This window comes from Macadamia integrifolia, unplaced genomic scaffold (genome assembly GCF_013358625.1).
Source record: "Macadamia integrifolia cultivar HAES 741 unplaced genomic scaffold, SCU_Mint_v3 scaffold275, whole genome shotgun sequence".
Taxonomy (NCBI): domain Eukaryota; kingdom Viridiplantae; phylum Streptophyta; class Magnoliopsida; order Proteales; family Proteaceae; genus Macadamia; species Macadamia integrifolia.
The window spans coordinates 323,796-348,860 of NW_024868933.1; the positions used below are offsets into that span (position 1 = coordinate 323,796).

Consider the following 25,065-nt stretch of genomic DNA (forward strand, 5'->3'; position numbering starts at 1 on the left):
CCCCCCCCCCCCCTCAAAAAAAAAGAAAAGGTAAAAACCGAACCAATTAAACCAACCAAACAACCTGAATCAAATCAAATCCTTATCGTGTTGGCTTAGGTTTGAGTATTATGAAACCGGTTGAAAATGATGGCATCGACCAGACAAAATAAGCTAAACCCAAAAACTAACAAAAACCATATTTTTCCTGTAATTGTTTGTATATTATCTATATAAGGGTATTCCCTTGTTGGGTTGGTTTTAGTTTAGCTCAATACATTTCGAAACTCGATTTAAACCGATCTAACCAGACCAAAATGACCATTTGACACCCCTAGCAATAGTAGCAATTGAGGGACAACAAAGATTTAGTTCTTACATAGGAAGACTTGGGGGAATATGAGATTTACCTCTCCCTTGAATTCAGGATTGCTTGGATTTGTCAATTTAACTGCTTCTGGGTAGGCCAAGGGTTGACCATTCGTTCGGTCTGCTAATGTGGGCATGATCCTTTGCCTTTGGTCCGATACGGCCATGTAGTGAAACCTAACCATTTCAATTATAACATAAACAATCATAAGAAGTTCCGACTAGGCCAAATTTGGTTCAACCAAATGGTGGTCCGGTTTATAAAACTATGGTTTTGGTTTAGTTTCCTTACAAGTCTTGGCTGAGCTTGAAAGCAATTCTGGTTTCTTCCAAGGTGAAACCGGGCCATCCTTGCAAATGCTCAAAAATGGCGTATGAGTAGAAACCAGAGCGACCTGGTAGCATTACATACCTGGTAATTTACATAAGTAAAAGTAATTGGTATCACCATTTTAAGAAATAAAAGAAGAAACTGAGCCTGCACGATTTTACGGTTCAGACCAAAATTAAACCGCGGTTCAAACTGAGGAGATGCTAATATTAATATGACCTGCAATACAAACCTTATGTCCATATTTAAGGGAACAACTTTGTTTCCAATAGCGGAATTCCATGTTATCGTGAATGAAAGCTCAATTTGTTCTGGCTTTTCCACTATGACCTTGAAATCATGAGCACCAATCCTGTTTACAATGGTTGATTGGATGAAAAATAATTAAAAATCAAAGATCAACAATTTTCTTCTTTCATATAACAACCGCAACAAACTAAACCTTATCCCAACTTAATGAGATAGGGAAATGAAAAGATGCATCCAGAGAGGGTGGGGGGAGGAGGGGGGGGTTGGGGGAGATCAACAAAAAGGACAAATGAAAGAGGAAAGAGGCGCAATAAATTCCTTCATGTATTAATAAATTTTGAATATGAGAGATGATTAGCTTGGGGGTGTCAATTTCTAGTATGAACAAGTAGGATCATTTGGAATCGAACCAAACCATTATTAGGTTGGTTTTTTGATTTGGGCTTTTATGGAATTGATAGAACCGAAATCAAACCGAACTCAAAAAATGAAAAAAAAAAAAAGTCAACTTTTTTCATTATCAATGTTTCTAATCTATATGATATATAAGAGAAAAGAACTATGGGGGAGTAGCTCCTATGCCGGACATAGAGGAGGAGGAGGGACAAAATGACTGCCCCACCACCATGAAAGGTGGAAATGCAAACCTTGTTGATCCTTCCATTTATGCTCCCAGTGATCCCCATGCGTGTACAAGGGCCACAGTGACACCCCTAATTAATCTGCCCCATTATACAAAAACCAAACATAAGGGGTGTGAGATAAAACTTACTTTTCAAATGTTCCTTCTCCGGATCCATTTCTAGCTGTAGGCGGTCTCCACACAATATCCCAATAGCTGATGGATATAGAATTCAATCCAAAGAAGAATTTCAGAATTTAATCAGAAATAAGATTAAAAAACTTTTTAAAAAATTCTCATTAACAAAAGAAAAAAAAAATTAGGGAATTATTTTTAGAAATTGTTTCATGAAAAGGGTAGAAATGTAAATGCATACGCTCTACTGTCTTCTGCGTTACGATGCTCCAATAAATTAGCACTTCCTTTGTAAGTGATATTAGTCATGAACCCTCCCGGCTTTGATAAGGTCACTTGGAGGAGGCCGTTGTCCATCACAACCTAAAAAATAAAAAATTATGAGATTATTTACCCATCAACGTTATTGGCATTGGTATCGATATAGATATAGATCGACCTTATCGGGATGGTATAGGACATAAATTATTTTTAATAGATATAATTGATCCATATCGGAATTGATCTTTAAGACCCATGTTATTATATGATAACCAATACGTAGAAACATATCTTAAAATCAGGATAGAAAATCAAAATAGAAAAGGTTTCAATTCTAACTTGATCTAATCAACAGTCCCTTCCTGCATGTGATAATTGTAGAGGCCATTAGGTATTACATCTCGGTTGCATTTGGTATGTATTTTTGGAATAGATTCAGGGTCTATAACACACTTTGAAACTAAAAGATAGAAAATAACTGAGTTTTAGAATGTATTCTATACCCAAAATCTAATTCCGAGAATGCATACCAAATAGTTCCGCACTATACGGTTCAAGCCCTTGGACCCATCATTGCAGCAATCAATCGATCCTCTCACCAGAACACCAAAGATGCATTGTTGATTATCCCCTAACACCGTGACCACTTGTCAGCCAGCAATTGGTGGTGATTGTTCTGGTTTGGTGTGGTTCAAGTTGAACCAATCTCCAACTACCACTACATTGACAACTTGGGTTAGGTGGGGACCTAGGAGAATCCATTAGATCGGATCAGATTCATGTATGAGAACAAGGTTAGAGCATTGAGAGGAACTTTCCCTACTACGAGTGGACCAGGAAGGATGTACTTCTAGTATATCAGTTAATGTGTCCATGATAAACGTTGGATAACCAAGTGTAGAGCGAATAACTACTAAAAGCATCTAAGTAGTTAACCCACACCAAGATGGATTCTAAATTTACAAACCAGAGATGTACGAGATAATTTTTGTATGTGAACCTGATTCAGATTCGAATCAATATCCAGTTCTAGATAAAACCATATTTTCTTTGGTTCAAGCTTCAATCAGAAAAAGTCAAAAAGAAACAGAAAAACAAAAAATGTTCCGGAGAATTAAATGGGTTATTACATATTTATCTTGATTCCGTAACTGCAGTCGAGGAGATGATGCAGGTACTTGGCCAAGGATTTTTCGAGGATTCTGTCTGCAATTAAATAGAAAGAAACAAAAAATTCTCAGCTTTGATCTTAGCTTACAAACCTTTATAAATGACTACCCATCTCAGAAAAATCTATTAATCTCAATAGAACAGAGTCACATTCACATTGGAGAAACAGGTTCTTCACCTTGTCTCCTCTGTTTTTAAAGAACAATCACCCAACAGGAAAAGTTGCAGAATCAATAAGCAAAGGAGGGAGCTTTTCATCCAAGACACCTTCTTCATTTTAGAATCTACACAGGAAAACTAAAATATATGAGGAAAAAATTGATTCAGTTCAAAAGGGTTAACTGAAAACAAAAGAAAAAGAGAAAGAAAGAAAAAAAAAACCTTTCTTTTGCTTCAATGGAGATCAGTCAGAGTTAGAACAAAAGCGCAATGGAAGAAAACTGAAAAGAGAAATTGGGAAGAGAATGATAATGAAATCTGTTATCCTCTCTTCCCACAAATCGATCGTAAAAGCAAAATCCATCGCCATTAATTTATAGCATTCTTTAAATCCAAAAATAGGTAAACCCGTAATTATCTCGTCCAAACTGAAATTAGTTATGAACTTCAGATCCTCACCTGAGCTAAAAATATGAGATTGTAATCCGTTAACGACAATGGAACATCTACCTTTTATTGTTTTATGAGTGTCTTATTTATAACTTTTTGATCAATAGTGATCTTTGACATAAAAGTTTGGAAAGTTTGGGAGATCAGGTTGACGAGCGAGTTGGAGTTCTACCGGTAACATTGACATAACGTTACAGGAGAGTCCTAGCAAGCATGGGATTTAGTTCTAGGTATTGGTACTGGTATCGGTGATATTGATTCAATCTGGATCAGTATCAAAAAGGATCGGTGTGCATTTATCATTTTTATCCTTAGTTTTTCAGAAAAAGTACTTTTTTTTAAAATTATTTTACTTCTAAAATGATGCGGATAATCGATCAGGGATTGATCTCTATCAATATCGATATGATACCAATACTTGAAACCATGCTAGCAAGAGAAGGGTAAGTGTCAACCGGTAGTCCCAGGTTGGTTTCGGTCAAGCTTAATTGATTCTCACTAATTTAAGATTCTGTATTGTTTTTAAGTTTATATTAACTAATTGGATTATAAAAGGGATGACTTAAGGATTGTTCATCTGGATGTCTAGGTTGTTTCTAATTCGTTTTGATTAGGTTCAATCAATTCTCAACAATGTAATTAGGTTCAATCAATTCTCAACAATGTAAAGTTCTGCATCATTTTCGCTATGAGATATATACATTTTTATTCGATCAGTTGATTATCAATCCATAAACAAATATTATTGATTATTCAATGGGTTTCTGTCAAGAAATCGTCAGGCCACCACCTTGTACGTTAGGAATATTTGATTATTAATCGATCAATACTTGAACCCAACAATTTTAACAGTTGATCGGATAGATCTTGGGCTTCAACCGATTGGTTCAGGTCGGGTCAACTTTTGACACCCTTAAAATTTTAGCAGTTGGTCGGGTCGATCAAAGGGTTAGAATTTAATTTCAAGATCCAATGGCGTGAGTAGTTGGAACTCTGACGAAGGAGTAGTTGTTTGACGAAGCAGTTGACCATTATGGATTGATTATCTTAAAGAATTTGGTTCCAATTTGACGTCTTAGGTGAAGTTAGTTACGTATGGGAGGAGTTCCACTGACTCAATCGAACGCTGTCTATCTTACTTTTCGGGGCCCACAATAAGACCTGGACGGCCGCTAAACGCCGTGTACCCGTGAAACTCGGGGACTGTAAGTGCCCCTTAGCGGATACCTATGGTGTGGGACACGTGGGTTTGGTGTCATTGTAGAAAATTAATCCTTATTTCTTAACGCCTAACTAAAATTTGGGTGTGGTTTTTCATTAAGAAGTTAAAGGGAATTAGGGAAGTGGTTTTTCTCTCTCTTCTCTTAAACAAAGGGTTAAAATGTATTTTTAGAAGGGGAGGAAAGAGACTCATGGGAGCAATAGTCGTAGGCCACATTTTTTGTTAAAGTTTTTTTTTTTTTTTCTTGAAATCAAAGGTAAAGTATTTCCTATGAGAGAGTGTGGTTTCTGTGCGTATACGAGAGCCAATGGAAGTGCACGAGGAAGAATCTACAATGTCATTTTCTTTTACAAGGGGCGGGCTGCCGCCAATGTGTCTAGACACAGGGCCACACTCCCCCTTACACAACATTTTCCCTTGAATCATGGTAGTGAGTTCTACGAGGAGCGGTATAGGGAAGCCCACCAACATTACCGTGCGGTGAAATGGTTTCATATATAAGAAAGTAGTGAGGTCATTTCATGAGGGAAAGAGGGTAGGTTAACTCTAGCGTACCCTCTTTGGCAGTTTAGAAAACATAGAAAAAAGATTTCCATGACACCGGAATGACATTCTTTCCCATGACAATACTCTTTTTGTTTCTAGCAAAATTAAAGACCACACTCTTTTCCTAGATAAAATGTGGGTCTCTTCCTAAACAAATCCATCTCTTGTCCTCTCACTGATGTGAAAATCTTAACCTTAAACTAGAACTTTTTTGGGGGTAATTAAGAATCCTCAAATAAAAACTAGAAAGATATTTTTGTCACATAACATGAGTATTTAACTTAAAACAATTTCAAATCAAATGCATCCCACCAGTAAGTCCATTTTAGTCAATTTTATGTATAAGTTAGACATATGTTGAAGGTAATTAAAAGTTTTTCATGGAGAACAGAGAATTTTATCTTTGGAGATTTGATCTAATGATTGGACCCCAAGAAAAATGAGTTTCATCAGTAACTACTACCTTCGTTAATGAAGCTCCAAAGTACCCTTCTTCAATCAAATCAAAGGGTCATAAATTGTGGGTGGAGAAATTCACTTTTGGTTGAAGGAAAACTTATTACTATGTCTAATTCACATAGTTTATTTCCTATATCAAATGAAATAATATGTTCATGACCGACCTATTAGCAAAAAATAAAAAATAAAAAAATGTTCATGACTGACCTTGAATGTTCAATTAGTAGCAAAGTGAAAGAATTATATTGATTTTACTTCAATAACCCAAACCAACATAAGATGGCTCTCAGTCAAAAAATTTATGGGTCTAAAGATGTGTTTGTTAGAATTCTAGGAATAGATTATGTATTTATAATGTACTTTGGAGAGAGAAAATTAAAGAAGAATCAGATTTCAAAATGTAAATTTGAGAATCTTTTACAAGAATGCATACAAAACACAACTTAAATATTACAAAAATATCATACTCACGCATTTGTGAGCTTCACAAACCAATTTCATATATATATATATATATATATTATTTTATTTTATCCACTCTTTATTATAGGGATTCATGATGTATGGATTGGTAGGAATTAAATGTAGCAAAACAAATAAAACAAAAATTTACATGGTTCATAAATTAAATCTTCCACTATCTTGATGAAGAAATTACAAAATTACAACTTGCACTTCTTAATTTACAAGATCACACCTTATATATAGTTTTTTGATGCAAAATAATATAGCGAAAACCTAATTCCCAAAAGCATAAAACTGCTTCCCCAATAAAAATTACTCCTGGATTAAACTAGACTTCACCAATAAAATGGACAACATCGTGACCATTCGATGAAACTAGCAAAACCTTACTAAGTACAAACGTCAACTTTCTTGACCAACTGCTCTTTCTTTTTCTATGCTTTGATTCCAGTCCTTGCATGTACATTCTCTTCCTTCTTCTCTAAGATATTTGTGCCAAAGGGTTTAATATTAAAGACTTCTTAATTACGTGTCAATATAATAATGATGGCTGTTTACTTTTAGTTTAATACAATTCTTTGTGTGTTCGTTATCTTCAACACCTTCACTTTCTCACCCTCAGAAATACACCTCTCGATCTCACAAAAGTCTTAATATTACCAAACTAAATCTAAAAATGTCAAATTTATTGACTGATTATGTTTCCATTTTTCTCCTTTCTATTACTTTAGGTGTAATAACCATTCTTTATGTGTTTCTTTTTCTTTTCTTTGTTCTCTTCTTTCCCGCTAAGAATGTCAGAATATAGGTAACTTGGGCTTCAATGTTGAATAATAAATAATTTGGACCTTCATTATTTGTCTATTATAGACCAGTCTTAGCCCTGTATTTCCGAAATATGATTGTGTGACTCATTATGATTGATTTATTGATAGTATAAAGAATGAGTTTGTCATCTTAAAAGAGAAATTTCTACTTTGTCAGATATTAATTTGAGTATCTAGAACACGGAATATATGGGATAGATCATCAAGAAATACTTGAACTATGATTTACACCTACTATTCTGACCTCATGATCGGACTTTAAAAAATTTTAAATTTTCAAAAAGTTATAAATTTTTAATTAAAGAATTATTTTCTTTCAATGTCTTGCTTATATTTATTTTGACCAAAGGATAAATGTTTTCTGAATTTTTATTCATGACATCTATCCGTTGAATAAGGGGTGATGAAATGATTCTTACTCAAAGAATTTTTGGGTGCTTGGGAAAAAAAAAACATTGACTACTGGGGGAGGCTGCAAATGGGTTTTCCACTATCAACTAAGAGTTGCCAAAAGAAAAATATAATAGTCCTTCTAGCTCTTAATTTTCATTCAACACATGAGTGCCACTGACTTCATGGATGTTTGCCAACACTATGTGAATTCACGCAGGAGAACTTTCTTTTCCTTTTGGTGCCACATATCCTAACATCCTCTTTTTTTTTTTTTTTTACATAGGCTCAATATCCAAGCCCATAGTAACGTGCCTACTGGTTGATGCAGCCATTGCAACTTCACAATAAAAAATTGAGGGCTTTTAGTTAGTGTGTGGCTGTTGGACTCATGACCTTGAGAATGGTCATTATACATAAAGCTCGACTGGTGTGCAACTGTTGGTTTATGACCTTGAGTGGGTTGTTCTTAGACTTGCTTGTGGTAAGCCCATGAGCCACAGCTTGGGGAGTTGATACAGTGAGTGCAATTACATGGCCAAGAATGAAGGGAGAGTTTTAATCTCACATCAGTCGAGTAGTGTGTGTGTTATCAAACTTATGACCCTAGGAAGATATCTTGTAATGTGTATCTTTGTAGGTTTCGCTATATATTTGTACTGAGATGGTTTTCTAGATCTTCATAATTTGAGAGAGGCTTGAGAACGAATGGCTACAACCATATTCTCCATTGAGACTGAAGTAGATTTCACCTCATTGTGGATGTAGACGATCTTGCCTAGTCACGTAATATTTATGTTCTGTGACCATGAAACTTGAGTTTTTTAGGTTGGACACTGTCAACAATAGACTGATGGATCAACAGAACCAATTGAGCATGGAGACAGCATTTTCTTTTATCCATGCCTGTTAGGGTTATTCAGTTGTGACTCAATCCATGTGTTCATCACAAGTTGTAAGTCCTATATATTGTACAGAATCAATCGACTTGGCCAGTGCTTGTACCAACATCTGCAGAAATCATGCTCATGTAGTCAATATGCTGATAAAAAAATTCCATATTTTCCATTACCAGAACCTTTATATATTAATGTTTTTTGTTAGAATTGGAGGAAGATGGGGGCCCTTCTAAACGAATGTAGTCATAAAAGATCCCTTGAAAAGGGCAGTTACTTCTTGATTGAGTTAAATAGATTGTAACCTAAAGGGTAGCGCAGTTGGTGAACAGTGAACTTGATACGAGCTGTAAACTCAGTTATCCTAAGTTCGACTCCCACTAGGTGCACTTTGAGCCACTCATACGGGGGTGTTTAGTGCTTTTCATTACTTTCAATGAAAGTTGAAGTGTTTAGTGCTTTTCACTATTTTCAATGAAAGTTGAATGGTTCTCATTCAACCCCGTTGTTAGCAAAAAAGAAAAAAAAAGAGTTAAATAAATTGTATTGTCTCCATGCACAAGTCATGTGCTTGGTACCTCAATATTATATAGTCAAAGGGTAAATTGAATCACTTCAATGCACATGGAAGTATGCACTATATAGAAGGCATAGTTCAAGGTTTCGGTATTGGTATCGGTATCGTTGGTACATGATATCAATATCGGAATAGTGATATCGATATAGGGGAGGGTAAAATGGTTCAAAAACTAAGGTATTAATATCTGATCAGTATTGATATCGATCAAGACCAATACAAATATTGATATTAGTACTTTCATTTTTTCTTCGTAGTAACATTTACTAATACTAAAGACCTTGACAGAAGGTGATTAAGCTCCATGGGTCTCAGGCCCACAAGGAAATTAATGCAGCATACCTAGGTGTCAAATAGTGGACCTTAATCGATCCCCACCAATTTAAGGTCCCACACTGTTGTCATACCATTGAGTTAATCGGGTGATTAACGGACTACTCGGGACATAAACAGGCTAATCAGTCTATAAACAGGCTATAAATAGTCGGTTTCGATTAGACACTTGTAGAGCTGTTGCCAAGGGTTGATTATGACAGTATTAATTGGTCCAATCCCGACACCAGGACATCTAGCATGTTGGTCTATATAAGAGGAAATCTTGCAATACTGGCTACCTCCACCAAGGACCAGCTTAGCAAAAAGATTTGGGATAAGGCCATGCTTGGTATGCTACTCAATCAAAGGATTGCTGATAAGGATTCCACCAAGGACCAGCTTGGCATGAAGATTTGGGATAGGGCCAAGCTTGGAATATTGCTCTATCAAAGAATTATTGATAATGATACTAGCTGTAATAGAAATGTGGTAAATTTGATTTCCTTAAATAAATGATACAAAATATCCCTATATAAGGACTGTAACCCCACAAGATAAACATTATTGAAAGGAACATTTTGCTGTGGATATAGGTTGAGACGTTGGACAAACGAACCACGTAAACTAGAAAGTTGAATCAAATAAAGTGTAACTCGTATAAATTAATCTTGAATCGAACCTTGATACCACATGTAAGGGAAAAGGTTGGGAACGCTGCTAGGGTGTTTAACTTGTGTCACTCGGGTGTATAAATGTAATTATTGAAATACTTGTGGCTCTATTCAGTTACGAGAGAAATTAAATGTTTCTTTGGAAATTGAAATATTTTTGGTGTTTAGTTGCAAAGGAAATGCAAATATTTCCTTTATGAAGTAATTATATTTTATAAGAAATGGAAATTTTTTCCTTCACTCTCCTTTTTTTTTTTCTTCCAATTCCCTTACAACCAAACAAACCTATATAGTTGAATCCTCTCGAGGGTGAGTTGTTATACATTATATTAGAGTTCATTTTAGTTTAAAGAATTATCCAAGAAAAATGAGAGGCATACTTTAAATCTAAATAATTTGCAATTCAATATGACACAATATATTTTAAATTAATTTCATTTAATTTACAACATATATTATGCAAATCAAAATTATTAATAATATTAGTTCACAATTATTCACTGGATTCTTGCACGTCAACAAAGTTAACATAAATCACAATATAGTGGACAATAACAATATATGAGTAACAAAATCAATAAGAATATAGGTGGCACCAATTTTCACTTTTCATGTGCTAAACTTGATTCCATATAGACTTTGCCTCTTGCCAAACAGAGAAAAATAAAATACCAAAAATTTTTGAACAACTTTAGACCGCTAAAAATAGAAAAGAAGATGTGCAATGCATGATGATTGGTCATACACAATTTAAGTAATGCCTCAAAGTTATGACTTTTTTATTTTATTTGTTTTACCAAAAAATATTTTGTGGGTAAAAAAATTTGATTGTTTAATGAAGAAAATTGAAAATTATATGGAGAGACCATAAGCATAATTTAAGAATCAGGGACAAATTATTATCAAATTATACTTATTTGTTACTTTGTATATTTTTATTATTATTCCTATTTTCAAAACTAACACCATTACCAATATTATCAAGTAGGATAATTGCATTTAACTATTGCTTAGGTCAAGTAGTGACTTTCTTTACACACACCAAATTAGTTCTCCAATATCCAAATAAGCATCATGGCACACACACACACACACACAGAGAGAGAGAGAGAGAGGTAAAAGAATCAACATGAATGAAACTTTATTAATTGGATAATAAAATAAATAGACCTGTAACATTGTGAAATATTGGGCTTGTAACTATACTAGACAATGGGGTTTAGGTCTCAGCTATTTTTTCTCTAAACTAGCTGGTTCCTCTTATAACCCATTTGTTGCCCTTCGGCCTCCAATGAATGTGTGTATTGATTTTGGATTCCCTTCCCCTAATTAACATCGTTTCAACTGGAAGTAGAGGGCCCTTCCAAACGAATATAATCATACATGATTCCTTGGAAAGGGCTTATATGCCTTGATTGAGTCAAATATATGGTATTTTGTCCACGAATAAGCCACTCATTCCTTATCTGAATGTTGTAAAGCCAATATAGTCCATGGATTCCATGTCTTGCAATTGCATTGTCCTTCCCTACTGACCCAGTTGTGAAGTGAGGACGAGCCAGATTCAGATTGTTGAACCGAACCTTGAAGCCATGAAACAAACAAAAAGAGTCAGCAAAACAATGATTTTGTCCATGCAGGAGATGAAAAATTTTAGATTTCATAGTTCTCGCCCTCGGACCTCGTACATGCGGGAGCCTCGTGCATTGGGTATGTCCCTTTCTTTTAAGATTTCATATTGTTGGAGGGTCTAATCCACAATTTGAGGCATTAAGTATTTGAAGTAACCTAAGGACCTGAACAAACCCATATGGGACTACAACCATCTCTAACTCTCAACATCTCAACACTCCCCTTCACTTTGGCTGGAGGATAATAAAGGGACATAGGCTCTAATACCGTATTAGAGGTCCAACCCAAAACCTTAAGGTGTTAAAAGGAGATAGCTTTCATTTGGAATCATTGATGAAGACCTAAACAAATGGATGTGAGACTATAATTCTACAATTAACTTCCTACATCTCAACACATACCTGCAGCTCAGCATTTGAAGCAGAAGCGAGTGCTATTCTCAGCATATAAGTTCCATTTGAGTTACTTGCCGCGTTGTCAAGTTTGAAGACAATCCGCCATGTGGCTGGTTTGTATTCGTTGTTATTAATCTTTCTGCAATTTAAGGGCAAGCAAGGGTTAAGAACCTAATATCAAAGCAAAGCAGAAAGGAAAAGAGAGAGGACATAGAAAGGAAAAAAGGGAGGCAAAGTTGTAAAATGTTATGGCTAGTCACCTAACAACATGAGCAAAGAACCAGTTTTTTTTGTAGTCACTAGTACCAATGGTGTACACAAGGTCATCCTTAGGGTACAATTCTGCATATCTCTCCCACAGTCCATATTGTCTAAATGTATCCACAGGTGCTGAACTTTTACCATTGCTGCAATCCATTTTAAAGATCCAAATTGTCAATCACCTGTACCTCAACTGCAACCATACAGACTTTTAATTTACATTCCTAACAAGATCATACCTGTTTGCATCAGTGAGAGAAAGTTTATTTATATTGTTTGGAGTAGTGAGATAAAGTTCATTTATATAGTTTGGATCAGGACCAGGCACGAAAAATTCCGCCGCCGTACGATCAGGAACTCCGATCTCCCACAAGGTAGGACCTTGCCTTGGTGGTTCATATGTTAGACTACCCAGATTTAATTTGGATCCTGCATTACATGTTGACAGTGTTAATTTATTTTTATTTATTTTTTATTTTTTTTTTTTCAATTGGATTTAGTAGGACTATTAGAATAAAACCTGGGGTGATGGTAATATTAGCTTCAGATTTGTAATCTCCAATAAAACCAGGAGCCCATGCATAAAGATTATAATTTCCAGGTCTAACACCATTAATGGAGAAAGTTCCATCAGGATTAGCTTTAGTCCAGAACTGGTAACCCTGTAAACAAATGGAATATAGGGTTTAGTTGGATAAATTTTAAAGTAGATTAATTTGCTCTAGGCATGGAAGATTTAGTCACCTTGTTTTCTGTTTGCCAAGATCCAGCATTTCCTGGTGCAGCCAAACCCAAGTAGGCGGATGCTGCAGGTATTTTCTGTTTTGGAAGGAACCTGAACAGAAATAGCAGAAGCACCTTATACTTGAGAAGAAAAAAAATTTGACAATGGCTAGAAAAAAAATGTGCAAGAACAGTCTTTTATAGAGAGAGAGAGAGAGAGAGAGAGAGAGAGAGAACCTGTCTTGGATAAATAATTGACCACTAACATTCCCACGTTTATCCAAAGAAAGGAAGTCAGCTGAAGCTGGAAAACTGTATGGCCAGTTTTGTACTTCTGTCGCCATCTAATGAGAAAGCACCATAACAAAAAGTTAAGATACTATAAGCTAAAGCTGAAAAGAAAAATCATTAGTGTGGTGGTTTCAAGCGAAGGCAATTATATTACTTCGAATGTGAGTAGTCCGATGTGAAGACATATAAGGACTTGGGTATCTTCTTGTTAGCAACGAGTTTTTAAAGATGATTTTCATGAATTGGATGGCTTGAAGGGGGAAACAAAGTGCCATGGAGTAGGTTGTGCATAAGTGCCAGAAGATACACTTAAAGATAGGAGGTAACTCTTGTAGGTCATGGAAGGAGGTAAAGGTAAAGATTGTAAGGTAGGGGAAGTCTAGGTGAAAGGTAGAACCAGCAATAAACAGACCTTCACGACGAAGAGCAATTTCGAACAATTGAAGAGCTGTAAGGGTACTATAGGTAAGAACTGCTTTGTAGGTTAAGGTATGAAGGATTTCAGGAGGAAGCTGAGGAGGTATGGCACAGCAAAGTCCCAACAAGAGGTATTAAAGGTATAAAATAAGAGAATTCAAACCTGTTTTTTTGCATCATCCCAAAGTTGAGTGGTGGCATGTTGTCCATCAGAGGCCGAGTTAAGATACATATAAACAGGGCCAAAAACCTTTTTCCATGGCTCTCCATTACTGAACTTCACTCTTAGATCCTCACCAGAGTAGTGATCACTAATAAATATCTTAACATGGCAAGCAACTGAGTTAGATTAGGTTCTTATATATATAAAGTTCATAATATTAAACCAGGGCTGAAGCCACAATAAGCATGTAAATGGACTGAGAGTGGGTTGACCCAGCCCAATTACCTGAACAAATTATGGTCTTATGAGATAGCCCATTTATACTGGACCCTATATGGTTGGACTTACCGCAAGGCTTATCGGGCCCACATGGGAGGTGAGATCATGCTTGACAGGCCCAGCTATACCGGATTCACCGCTGGGAGTGATCACCCAGAATCCAATGGCAGGTTTGGAGCTTATCCAACCATGGACTTTACTGTCTTTACTGTCACAGGAATACTGGTACTTGTCATCAACCTGAGAAATGAAAAATTAGAATAAAAAGAAAGACTATTAGTAGCAATAATTAGGGCCCCCCCACCCCAAGAAAGAAGTAAAAAATAAAATCGAACCGGTTAAACCAACCAAACAACCTGAATCAAATCGAATCCTTATCGTGCTGGTTTAGGTTTGGGTATTATGAAGCCGGTTGAAAACGATGGCACCAACCAAAAAAACAAGACCGAATCCAATACCAAACCGGTATTATGAAATCATTGAAAATGATGGCATCTTTTCCTCAAACAAAAACCAGGCCAATATAAGCTAAACCCGAAAACTGAAAAAAACCATATTTTTCCTGTAATTGTTTATATATCATCTATATAAGGGTATTCCCTTATTGGGTTGGTTTCAGTTTAGCTCAATACATTTCAAAACTCAATTTAAGCCGATTGAACCAGACCTAAATGACCATTTGACACCCCTAGTAATAATAGCAATTGAGGGACAATAAAGATTTAGTTCTTACATAGGAAGACTTGGGGGAATATGAGATTTACCTCTCCCTTGAATTCAGGATTGCTTGGATTTGTCAATTTAACTGCTTCTGGGTAGGCCAAGGGTTGACCATTCGTCCGGTCTGCTAATGTGGGCATGATCCTTTGCCTTTGGTCTGATACGGCCATGTAGTGAAACCTAACCTTTCAAATATCGTATAAGCAATCATAAGAAGTTCCGACTAGACCAAATTTGGTTCAACCAAATGGTGGTCCGGTTTATAAAACTATGGTTTTGGTTTAGTTTCCTTACAAATCTTGGCTGAGCTTGAAAGCAATTCTGGTTTCTTCTAAGGTGAAACCGGGCCATCCTTGCAAATGCTCATAAATGGCGTATGAGTAGAAACCAGAGCGACCGGGTAGCATTACATACCTGTTAATTAACATAAGTAAAAGTAATTAGAATTAACATTTAAGAAATAAAAGAAGATACTGAGGAGATGCTTTTTCTTTTTTCTTTTGTTAACGAGCCTGCCCGATTTTATGGTTCAGACCCAAGGTTAAAACCCGGTTCAAGGTAAGGAGTACAAACCTTATGTCCATATTTAAGGGAACAGCTCTGTTTCCAATAGCGGAATTCCATGTTATTGTGAATGAAACTTCAATTTGTTCTGGCTTTTGCAATATGACCTTGAAATTTTGCCCGCGAGTCCTGTTTGTAGTGGTTGATTAAATGAAAAATAATTAAAAATCAAAGATCAACAACTTCCTTTTTTCATACTGCAATAATGACAACAACAAAAAACTAAATCTTATCTCAATTTAATGGGGTCGACTACGTGGATCTAAAAAAAATATATTAAATAGGAAAAACTGTGGTCTATGCATTTAATATATAAGAGAAAAGAATTTTGGGGGTGTGGCTCTTGTGCCAGACATAGAGGAGGAGGAGGGGGAGCGAAATGACTGCCCAACCCATGGAAGGTGGAAATGCCACCCTTGCTGATGCTTTTGTTTATGCTCTCATTGATCCCCATGTGTGTGCAAGGGCCACACTTTCTTTAGGAAACATTTCCCCATACTACATATATGAAAAATGAAAAACGAAAAACGAAAGATTAACAAAAAGATGAGAGCCCATAAAGCCAACGGGATAAAAAATCAAACCAAATTAAAACGAAATCAAACTTTGGCTTAATGATTTGGTTTTAATTTGACCCAATAAAATCCAAAACCGGTTTAACCAGTTTGAAATTAGACCCAACTGAGTGATTGACACCCCTAATTACTCTAGCCATTATCAACAAAAACCAAATAGAAGGAGTGTGAGATAAAACTTACTTTCCAAATGTTCCTTTTCCGGATCCATTTCCAGTAGTAGGCGTTCTCCACACAATATCCCAATAGCTGATGGATATAGAATTCAATCCAAAGAAGCATTTCAGAATTTAATCAGAAATAAAATTAAAAAAAATTAAAAAAAAAATCTAATTAGAAAAAGAAAGAAAGAAAAAAGTTTTGGAATTATTTTTAGAAATTGTTTCATGAAAAGGGTAGAAATGTAAATGCATACGCTCTACTGTCTTCCGCGTTACGATGCTCCAATAAATTAGCACTTCCTTTGTAAGTGATATTAGTCATGAACCCTCCCGGCTTTGATAAGGTCACTTGGAGGAGGCCGTTGTCCATCACAACCTGAAAATAAAAATAATAATAATAAATAAATAAATAAATAAACAAAATCACATTATGAGATTATTTACCATAAAGCCCATTCCATCTCTATCAAGGTTATTGGTATCGGTATCAGTGTCGATTGAAATATCGATATCCATATGGATCAACCTCATCAAGATGGTATTAGATATAAATTATTTTTGGCTGATATAATTGATCCATATCGGTATTCATCTTTGATTATATCGATACTTGTCGACCCATTTTATTATACGATATGATAACCAATACTTAGAAACATCTTAAAATCAGGATAGAAAATCAAAATAAAAAGGGTTTCAATTCTAATTTGATCTAATCAAAACAGTCCCTTCCTGCATGTGATAATGGTAGAGGCCATTAAGTCTTGGTATGTAATTTTGAAATAGATTTTGGCTCTATACCACCTTTTGAAACTTAAAATAGAAAAGAACTGAGTTTCAAAATGTATTCTAAACCCAAAATATAATTCCAAGAATGGTATAGACACGGTTGGACCCATCATGCAAATCGACCAATCCTCTCACCAGTACACCAAAGATAATTGTTATCCCCTAACACCGAAACCACCTGTCAGGTAGCCATTGGTGGTGACTGGTCTGATTTGGTCTGATTCAAGTCGAACCAATCTCCACCTACCACTACATTGACAACTTGGGATAGATGGGGACTTGGGAGGATCCATTGAGAACGGATCAGGTTCACGTACGAGAATAATCTTGCACGTCCTTGATTCATGGATTTAGAATTCGTTTTAAGAAAATTTTCTTCGTACGTGAACATGATCGAATCAATTCCAGTTCTAAATAAAACCAATTTTTATTTTGTTTCAAGGTTCAATAAGATCAAGTAAAAAAGAAACAGAAGAACAAAAAATATTGCGGAAAAATAAATGGGTTATTACATATTTATCTTGAATCCGTAACTGCAGCTGAGGAGACGATGCAGGTACATGGCCATTGATTTTTCGAGGATTGTTTCTGCAATTAAATAGAAAGAAACGAAAAATTCTCAGCTTTAATCTTAGCTTAGAAACCATTTTAATGACTACCCATCTCAGAAAAATCTATTAATCTCAATAGAACAGAGTCACATTCACATTGGAGAAACAGGTTCTTCACCTTGTCTCCTCTGTTTTTAAAGAACAATCACCCAACAGGAAAAGTTGCAGAAGCAATAAGCAAAGGAGGGAGCTTTTCATCCAAGACACCTTCTTCATTTTAGAATCTACACAGGAAAACTAAAATATATGAGAAAATTTGATTCAGTTCAAAAGGGTTAACTGAAAACAAAAGAAAAAAAAAAAAAAAAACCTTTCTTTTGCTTCAATGGAGATCAATTAGAGTTAGAACAAAAGCACAATGGAAGAAAACTAAAAAGAGAAATTGGGAAGAGAATGATAACGAGAATCTCTTCCCACAAATCGTAAAAGCAAAATCTATCGCCATTAATTTATAGCATTCTTTAAATCCAAAAATAGGCAAAAACCTGTTTTTATCTCTTCACCAACAGAAAATTAGACCAGGAGATTAGAATACAAAACCGTCCAAACTGAAATTAGTAATTAACTTCATATCCTCACCTGAGCTAAAAATATGAGATTTTGATCTGTTAACAACAATGGAATATCGACCTTTTATTGTTCTCTGATTGTCTTATTTATAACTTATGATCACTAGTGATCTTCGACATAAAAGTTTGGTAAGTTTGGGAGATCAGACTGACGGAGAAGTTGGAGTTCTACAGGTAAAAATGACCTAAGGTTCCAAGAGAGTTATAATATGAAATCCTAGCAGGAGAAGGTAAATGCCAAGTTGCCAACCGGTGGTCCCCATATGAATTCTCACCAATTTAAGGCTCTACGTAGTTTTTATCTATTTATGATAACTAATCAGACTAAAACGGGATGACTTAAGGATTTTTAGTTATGAATCAGAGATCCAATGCCTAATAAGGAAATGATAAGAGTCATCTGGATGTTCAGGTTGTCTCTAGTTCGTTTTGATCACGTTGATACAATTCTCAACAATTTAAGGTTTTACATCATTTTCATTAAAATATATGTTCGTTTTTATCCGATCAGTTGATTATCAATCTATAAACAAACACTATTGATCATTTGGTGAGTTCATGTTAAGAAATCGTTCAGCCACCACCTTGGACGTCAGGAACACCTGATTATTAAGCGATCAGTACTTGAACCTAACAATTTTAGCAATTGATCGGGTCGATCTTAGGCTTCTACCGATTGGTTCATTTCGGATCAACTTTTGACACCCCTAAAATATTTCTCATATGATGATAACTTGATCAAAGGGTTAGAATTTAATTTCAAGATCCAAAAGTGTGAGTGGTTGGAAATATGACGAAGGAGTTGTTGTTTAACGAACATTGTCAGATGGAGTAGTTGACCATCGTGGATTGACTATCTTTGAAGAATTTGGTTCCAATTTGACGTCTCAGGTCTTACCGTAGGTGAAGTTAGTTACGTTAATGGGAGGAGTTCCACTGACCCAATCGAACGCTGTCTTTTTTTGTTTTTGGGGCCCACAACAAGACTTGGACCGCCGTTATTTGCCGTGTACCCGTGAAACTCGGGGACTGTTTGTGGGCCTTAGCGGATTTGGTGTCATTGTAGAAAATTAATCCTTGTTTCTTAAGACCTAGCTGAAAAATGGGTGTGGTTTCTTAAATGGAAATGGTTCTCTCCGAGAGATATCTCTCTCTTCCCGAAATAAAGGGTCAAGATGTATTTTCACAAGAAGAGAGATTTATGGGAGCATTGATATAGGTAGACTTCTATAAGCTAAAAGTTTTGCTTGGAGATTCTTTCCGACATGAAGTATCTGAACTATGGAAGCCCCTGTGCTAGTTAATCGAGAGTAGAAGAGGGGAGAGGAGGACTCTGTCATTAAGGATGCGAATTTGAAATCGAAACCATTTATTGAAACCAAACTAAGCCGTTTATATCAAAATCGTGAAGTTGTTTAGTAAATGATTAGGTTATGATTTCAATTTTCAGATCGATTAATTAAATGGTTTGGTTCGTTTTAACCATTTTAATCCGTGGCTTCAAATCGAATTAACACTGTCAAAACTGAACTGTTTACACCATCGAAATTGACCCGTCTAAACCATATGTGACTTACTAAAATAATGAGTTTCATGTTGACAAATAAGATGTGTTTAATTTAGGAGAAAAGAAAGAACCATAGAGGCTGGCCAATGGCCTATTCAATATTTTACTCTTATTATGTAGTTATATAGTTAAAATCTTGGGCCTTCAATGCCTTATTGCTCATTGAATTTGATACAAGATTGAAGTTTTATCAATAAAGGCAAATTTCAGTAGGCATGCAAATAAACCAGCAAATCGGTTGCTAACCGTTTAGAAACTGTATGGATTAAATGCGATCAAAACCGTGTAAAATCACAAAATTGACACCTTTTAAAAATCGTGAAATCAGAACCGTTTACTAAACAATTTTCGAAAGTGTAACCGTTCAGTAAACAGTTCGATTTTGATTTCAGCCAAATAAATGTGAACCAAACCAAACCGAATCGTACTGTATACAACAAAACCAAACTTATTAATAGACAATTTAATTACACTAAATACAACCCAAGAGAACCATTTGACTTCTTTTAAATCATCTTTGGATTATTTTTTTCTCAATCCCCAACTAATGTTCCCACAATTTGATTCCTAATCATTAGGGTTTAAAAACCTTCCCCTTTTGTGTAGCCCAAGATAGTCGTTTGACTTTTTTCAATCGTTGTTGTGGGAATTTTTTTTCTCAATTCCCAAGTAATGCTCCCATGATTTGATTCCTAATTATTAGAGATTAAAAAAAAAAAAAACCTTCCCCTTTTGTGCATACCAAGAGAGCCGTTCGGTTTTTCTCAAATAATATTTGGAATTTTTTTTTCTCAATCCCAACTAATGCCCTAATGATTTGATTCCTAATTATTAGAGATTTTTTTTTTTTTTTTTAAAATCTCCCTCTTTTGTGCATCCCAAGAGGGCCGTTCAGATTCTTTCAAATCATTTTGGAATTTTTTTTTTTTCTCAATCCACAACCAAAGCTCCCATGATTTGATTCCTAACTATTAGGAATTTTTTTTTAAACCTCCCCCTTTTTGCAGCCATTCGGTTTCTTTCAAATCGCGCCTGATTTTTTTTTTTTTTTTTTCAATCTTCAACTAATGTTCCCACAATTTGATTCCTAATTACTAAGGATTTATTTTAAATAAAATCTCAAATTTATTTTTTCTAATGTCAAAAGGGTTTTTTGTCTAGAATTATAAAACCTCCTCTTTTTTGTATGTTATTATTTGCCCAGGATTTGATTCCTAATTATTAGTCTCAAAATTTTTCACCTCCATTTGGAGGGGGGTTTGGTCATTTTGATTTTTTTTTTTTGTAGATGCCAGTTTTCTTTTTCTTTGTCTTTTTAAGAAAGTATGTTGAAGAAGTGAAGTACGTACTTTGAATTGTAGTGTATATATATATATATATATATACCCACTCTCTCTTATAGGATTCATGATGTATGCATTGGTAGAAATTAAATGTAACAAAAGAAATAAAACAAAATTTATATGACTCACCCAAGATGGGCTATATCCATGACTGATAAATTAAAGCTTCCACTATCTTGATGAAGAAATTACAAGACTCTAACTTCACTAATAAAATGGACAACATCGTGAATATTCTATGAAACTAGCAAAACCTTACTAAGTACAAATGTCAAATTTCTTGACCAACTGCTCTTTGTGCTCTTCTTTTTCTATTGCTTTGATTCCAGTATTTGCCTATACATTCTTCAGGCAAGGTCCGTGCTTTTGCTCCCCCTAGTGGGGGGAAGGGAGAGTACTGAATTAACACGGAAGATTTGACTTTGACCCACAGAAACAAACAGAGAGAGAGAGAGAGGACAGTGCACCCACAAGAACGCTGCAAGTTAGGAGTTGGGAGAGTAGATGGATTCACATACTCAGAAGTCGGCAGGAACAGAAGTCCAAAAGAACACGGAAGTTTAAGGCGAAGAGTTTATTCTTTCTTTGCTCCTGAAGCGATGACAGATTCAACGTTCCACTCATCTGCATATGGTACGTTAGAATCATGATTCATGAGGTGCTTTGAATTCGGCCAGTTCTCAACCTACGGAGATTGCAAAGCCAATGGATATGACTATACGATCAGACGCAGCTACACACACTTTTGGTCTTGGCCTGGGTCCCCCGATCCCCTCCACGCCCAATGCCTAACCAGACTTATATTTTGATTCCTAAAATCTGAGTGAGTTATTCCTTTGTTCAAAAATTAGAATCCAAATCTAATAATATATATATATATATATATACTTGGTCTTCTACCCAAAAAAATAAAAGAGATATACTTGGTCATTATCCTAGTTGGCAATATGGGACATAATTATAAATAAATTATTCCTACATGTTGCGACTTGTTGGTGAGTGAGATACGGAAGTTCGATCATATACGACAATTGTCTCTCTTTTGGCCTTCTATTTCAGATATGACATTAAGCTCTATATTTAGTTGTTAGCCTTCAGACTAGCACCATTCCTTGCTTCGCAATAAGGCTAAAGCAATGTATCTGGGAGGAACTTTAAAGAAGGGTTTTCAGTCTTTAAATTAAACGGACTTCGTCTTCCTTTCAATCTCAAACGGTGCACGGACCGTGCTCTAGCTTCGGGACTCTGATACTCAGTGGTAGAACGGTCGGCTGTGAACAACTCACCCGTCTGTCCATGCGTAAATTCGAATCCTACTTGAGATATGTATGTAATATAGATTATTATAAATATATATTTTTTTCTCTATGCTATATAAGAGATTTAAATGAGTCTTTAGAGGAAAGTCATTTACCGGAAAAAAAAAAAAAGATACGAGGAATTCTTTTTCTAAAGACAAAATACCAACCACAATAACCCATTGCTCAACACTTTCTCTTCCCCTTCCTGCTTGCCTGTCTGCCTCTGCTGCTCCCGCGGCCAAGGTCCTTGGCGGGCCATGCCCTGAATGCGACCACTTGAAACACGGAGAAGACTTTAACTTGCTTTATTTTCTATAACCATACGGACTACAACTTCATTTGTCTTACCTCACAGAGTCACAATTCCCTCGTTCCTGTTTTTGCTTCTTAATTGCTACACTCTCCTCCTTTCTCCTCCACGTTGAGAGAGAGAGACAGAATTATAGAGAGTTTATTATGATATTTGTTTCATATTCCATTTTGAGGGGTTTTTTGTCATTTGGGGATTTTTTTCAGTGTTTTTTGGTCATTTGAAAAATTTTTTTGGTAGATGTAAATGGTTTTTTAGTCATTTTGAAAAAGTATACCAAAGACAGGGAGTACGTACTTTTATATAGTAGTATGATATATATATATATATATATATATATAGGAAATGACTCATCTGTGAATGAATCTCCCGCAAGGAAGGGAGAGAGATGTTTGTAAATCAAATACTGAATTAATAGACAATTTAATTACACTAAATACAACCCAAGAGAACCATTTGACTTCTTTTAAATCATTTTTGGATTTTTTTTTTCTCAATCCCCAACTAATGCTCCCACAATTTGATTCCTAATCATTAGGGTTTAAAAACCTCCCCCTTTTGTGTAACCCAAGAGAGCTGTTTGACTTCTTTCAATCGTTGTTGTTGGAATTTTTTTTCTCAATCCCCAAATAATGCTCCCATGATTTGATTCCTAATTATTAGAGATTAAAAAAAAAAATCCCCCTTTTGTGCATACCAAGAGAGCCGTTCGGTTTCTTTCAAATAATTTTTGGAATTTTTTTTTCTCAATCCCAACTAATGCACTAACGATTTGATTCCTAATTATTAGAGATTTTTTTTTTTTTTTTAAATCTCCCTCTTTTGTGCATCCCAAGAGGACCGTTCAGATTCTTTCAAATCATTTTGGAATTTTTTTTTTCTCAATCCACAACTAAAGCTCCCATGATTTAATTCCTAATTATTAGGGATTTTTTTTAAACCTCCCCCTTTTGTGCAGCCAAAGAGAGTCATTTGGTTTCTTTCAATGTCTGAATTTTTTTTTTTCAATCTTCAGCTAATGTTCCCACAATTTGATTCCTAATTACTAAGGATTTATTTTAAATAAAATCTCAAATTTATTTTTTCTATTGTCAAAGGGGTTTTTTGTCTAGAATTATAAAACCTCCTCCTTTTTGTATGTTATTATGTGCCCATGATTTGATTCCTACTTATTAGTCTGAAATTTTTTATCCTCCATTTGGAGGGGGGTTTGGTCATTTTGAATTTTTTTTTTGTAGATGCCAATTTTCTTTTTCTTTGTCATTTTAAGAAAGTATGCTGAAGAAGTGAAGTACGTACTTTGAATAGTAATTAGTATATATATATATATATATATATCTACTCTCTCTTATAGGATTCATGATGTATGCATTGGTAGAAATTAAATGTAACAAAAGAAATAAAACAAAATTTATATGATTCACCCAAGCCGGGCTATATCCATGATTGATAAATTAAAGCTTCCACTATCTTGATGAAGAAATTACAAGACTCTAACTTCACCAATAAAATGGACAACATCGTGAATATTCTATGAAATAGCAAAACCTTACGAAGTACAAATGTCAAATTTCTTGACCAACTACTCTTTCTGCTCTTCTTTTTCTATTGCTTTGATTCCAGTCTTTGCCTGTACATTCTCTTCCTTCTTATCTAAGGTATACTTTACTGCCAAAGGGTTTAATATTAAAACTCCTTAATTTCAAATGTCAATTAATGATGATGACTGTTTACTTTTATTTTCTTTTAGTTTGATACAATTCTTTGTGTGTTCGTTATCTTCAATCCCTTCACTTTCTCACCCTCAGAAATACACCTCTCTTGCTCTCACAAAAGTCTTAATATTACCAAACTGCAACTTAAAATGTCAAATTGCTTGACTGATTATGTTTCCACTTTTCTATTTTCTATTACTTAGCTGTAAATAATAATCATTTTTTATGTGTTTCTTTTTCTTTTCTTTGTTCTCTTATTTTCCACTAAGAATGTCTAAGACTATAAGAAACCTCGACTTCAATGTTGAATAATAAATAATTTGAACTTTCATTGTTTGTCTACAATAGACCGGCCTAAGCGCTTTGACCTTAGGGCATATTCTTTTGTTTTTGTAATTCCGGAATATGATGGTGTGTGAATTGTTATCATTGATCTTACTGATAATATAAAGAATGAGTCTTTCATTTTAAGAGAAAAGGTTCTACCTTGTCAGATATTAATTTAAGTATCTAGAACATGGAATATATGGAATAGATTAAGAAATATTTGAACTATGATTCATACCTACCATTCAGACCTCGCGAC

The 25,065-nt window shown here is 35.1% G+C and overlaps 2 protein-coding genes across 2 annotated transcripts in view; both read right to left on the minus strand.

Moving 5' to 3' along the window:
• The window catches only part of LOC122067168, a 13,223-nt gene extending 9,569 nt beyond the window's left edge, over window positions 1-3,654 (minus strand). Inside the window, exons 1-8 of the mRNA XM_042631012.1 lie at window positions 3,498-3,654; window positions 3,295-3,400; window positions 3,077-3,152; window positions 1,927-2,048; window positions 1,701-1,766; window positions 912-1,031; window positions 641-760; window positions 390-525 (exon numbers count right to left, since the gene is read on the minus strand). Of these exons, the coding sequence (XP_042486946.1) occupies window positions 390-525; window positions 641-760; window positions 912-1,031; window positions 1,701-1,766; window positions 1,927-2,048; window positions 3,077-3,152; window positions 3,295-3,392 (738 nt within the window). The 5' untranslated portion in view covers window positions 3,393-3,400; window positions 3,498-3,654. The remainder of the gene's footprint in view (window positions 1-389; window positions 526-640; window positions 761-911; window positions 1,032-1,700; window positions 1,767-1,926; window positions 2,049-3,076; window positions 3,153-3,294; window positions 3,401-3,497) is intronic.
• Window positions 3,655-11,209: 7,555 nt separating this feature from the next.
• Window positions 11,210-18,098, minus strand: LOC122067178 (rhamnogalacturonate lyase-like). The gene is made up of 17 exons (XM_042631021.1): window positions 17,985-18,098; window positions 17,793-17,898; window positions 17,576-17,651; window positions 16,529-16,650; window positions 16,297-16,362; window positions 15,548-15,667; window positions 15,269-15,388; window positions 15,019-15,154; window positions 14,324-14,494; window positions 13,976-14,134; window positions 13,342-13,448; window positions 13,126-13,216; window positions 12,902-13,043; window positions 12,621-12,810; window positions 12,381-12,527; window positions 12,127-12,259; window positions 11,210-11,676 (listed from the first exon to the last, which is right to left on the minus strand). Exons 2-17 carry the CDS (start codon window positions 17,888-17,890, stop codon window positions 11,434-11,436), a joined length of 2,121 nt encoding a protein of 706 aa, XP_042486955.1. The 5' UTR covers window positions 17,891-17,898; window positions 17,985-18,098; the 3' UTR covers window positions 11,210-11,433.
• Between the last annotated feature and the right edge of the window lie 6,967 nt (window positions 18,099-25,065).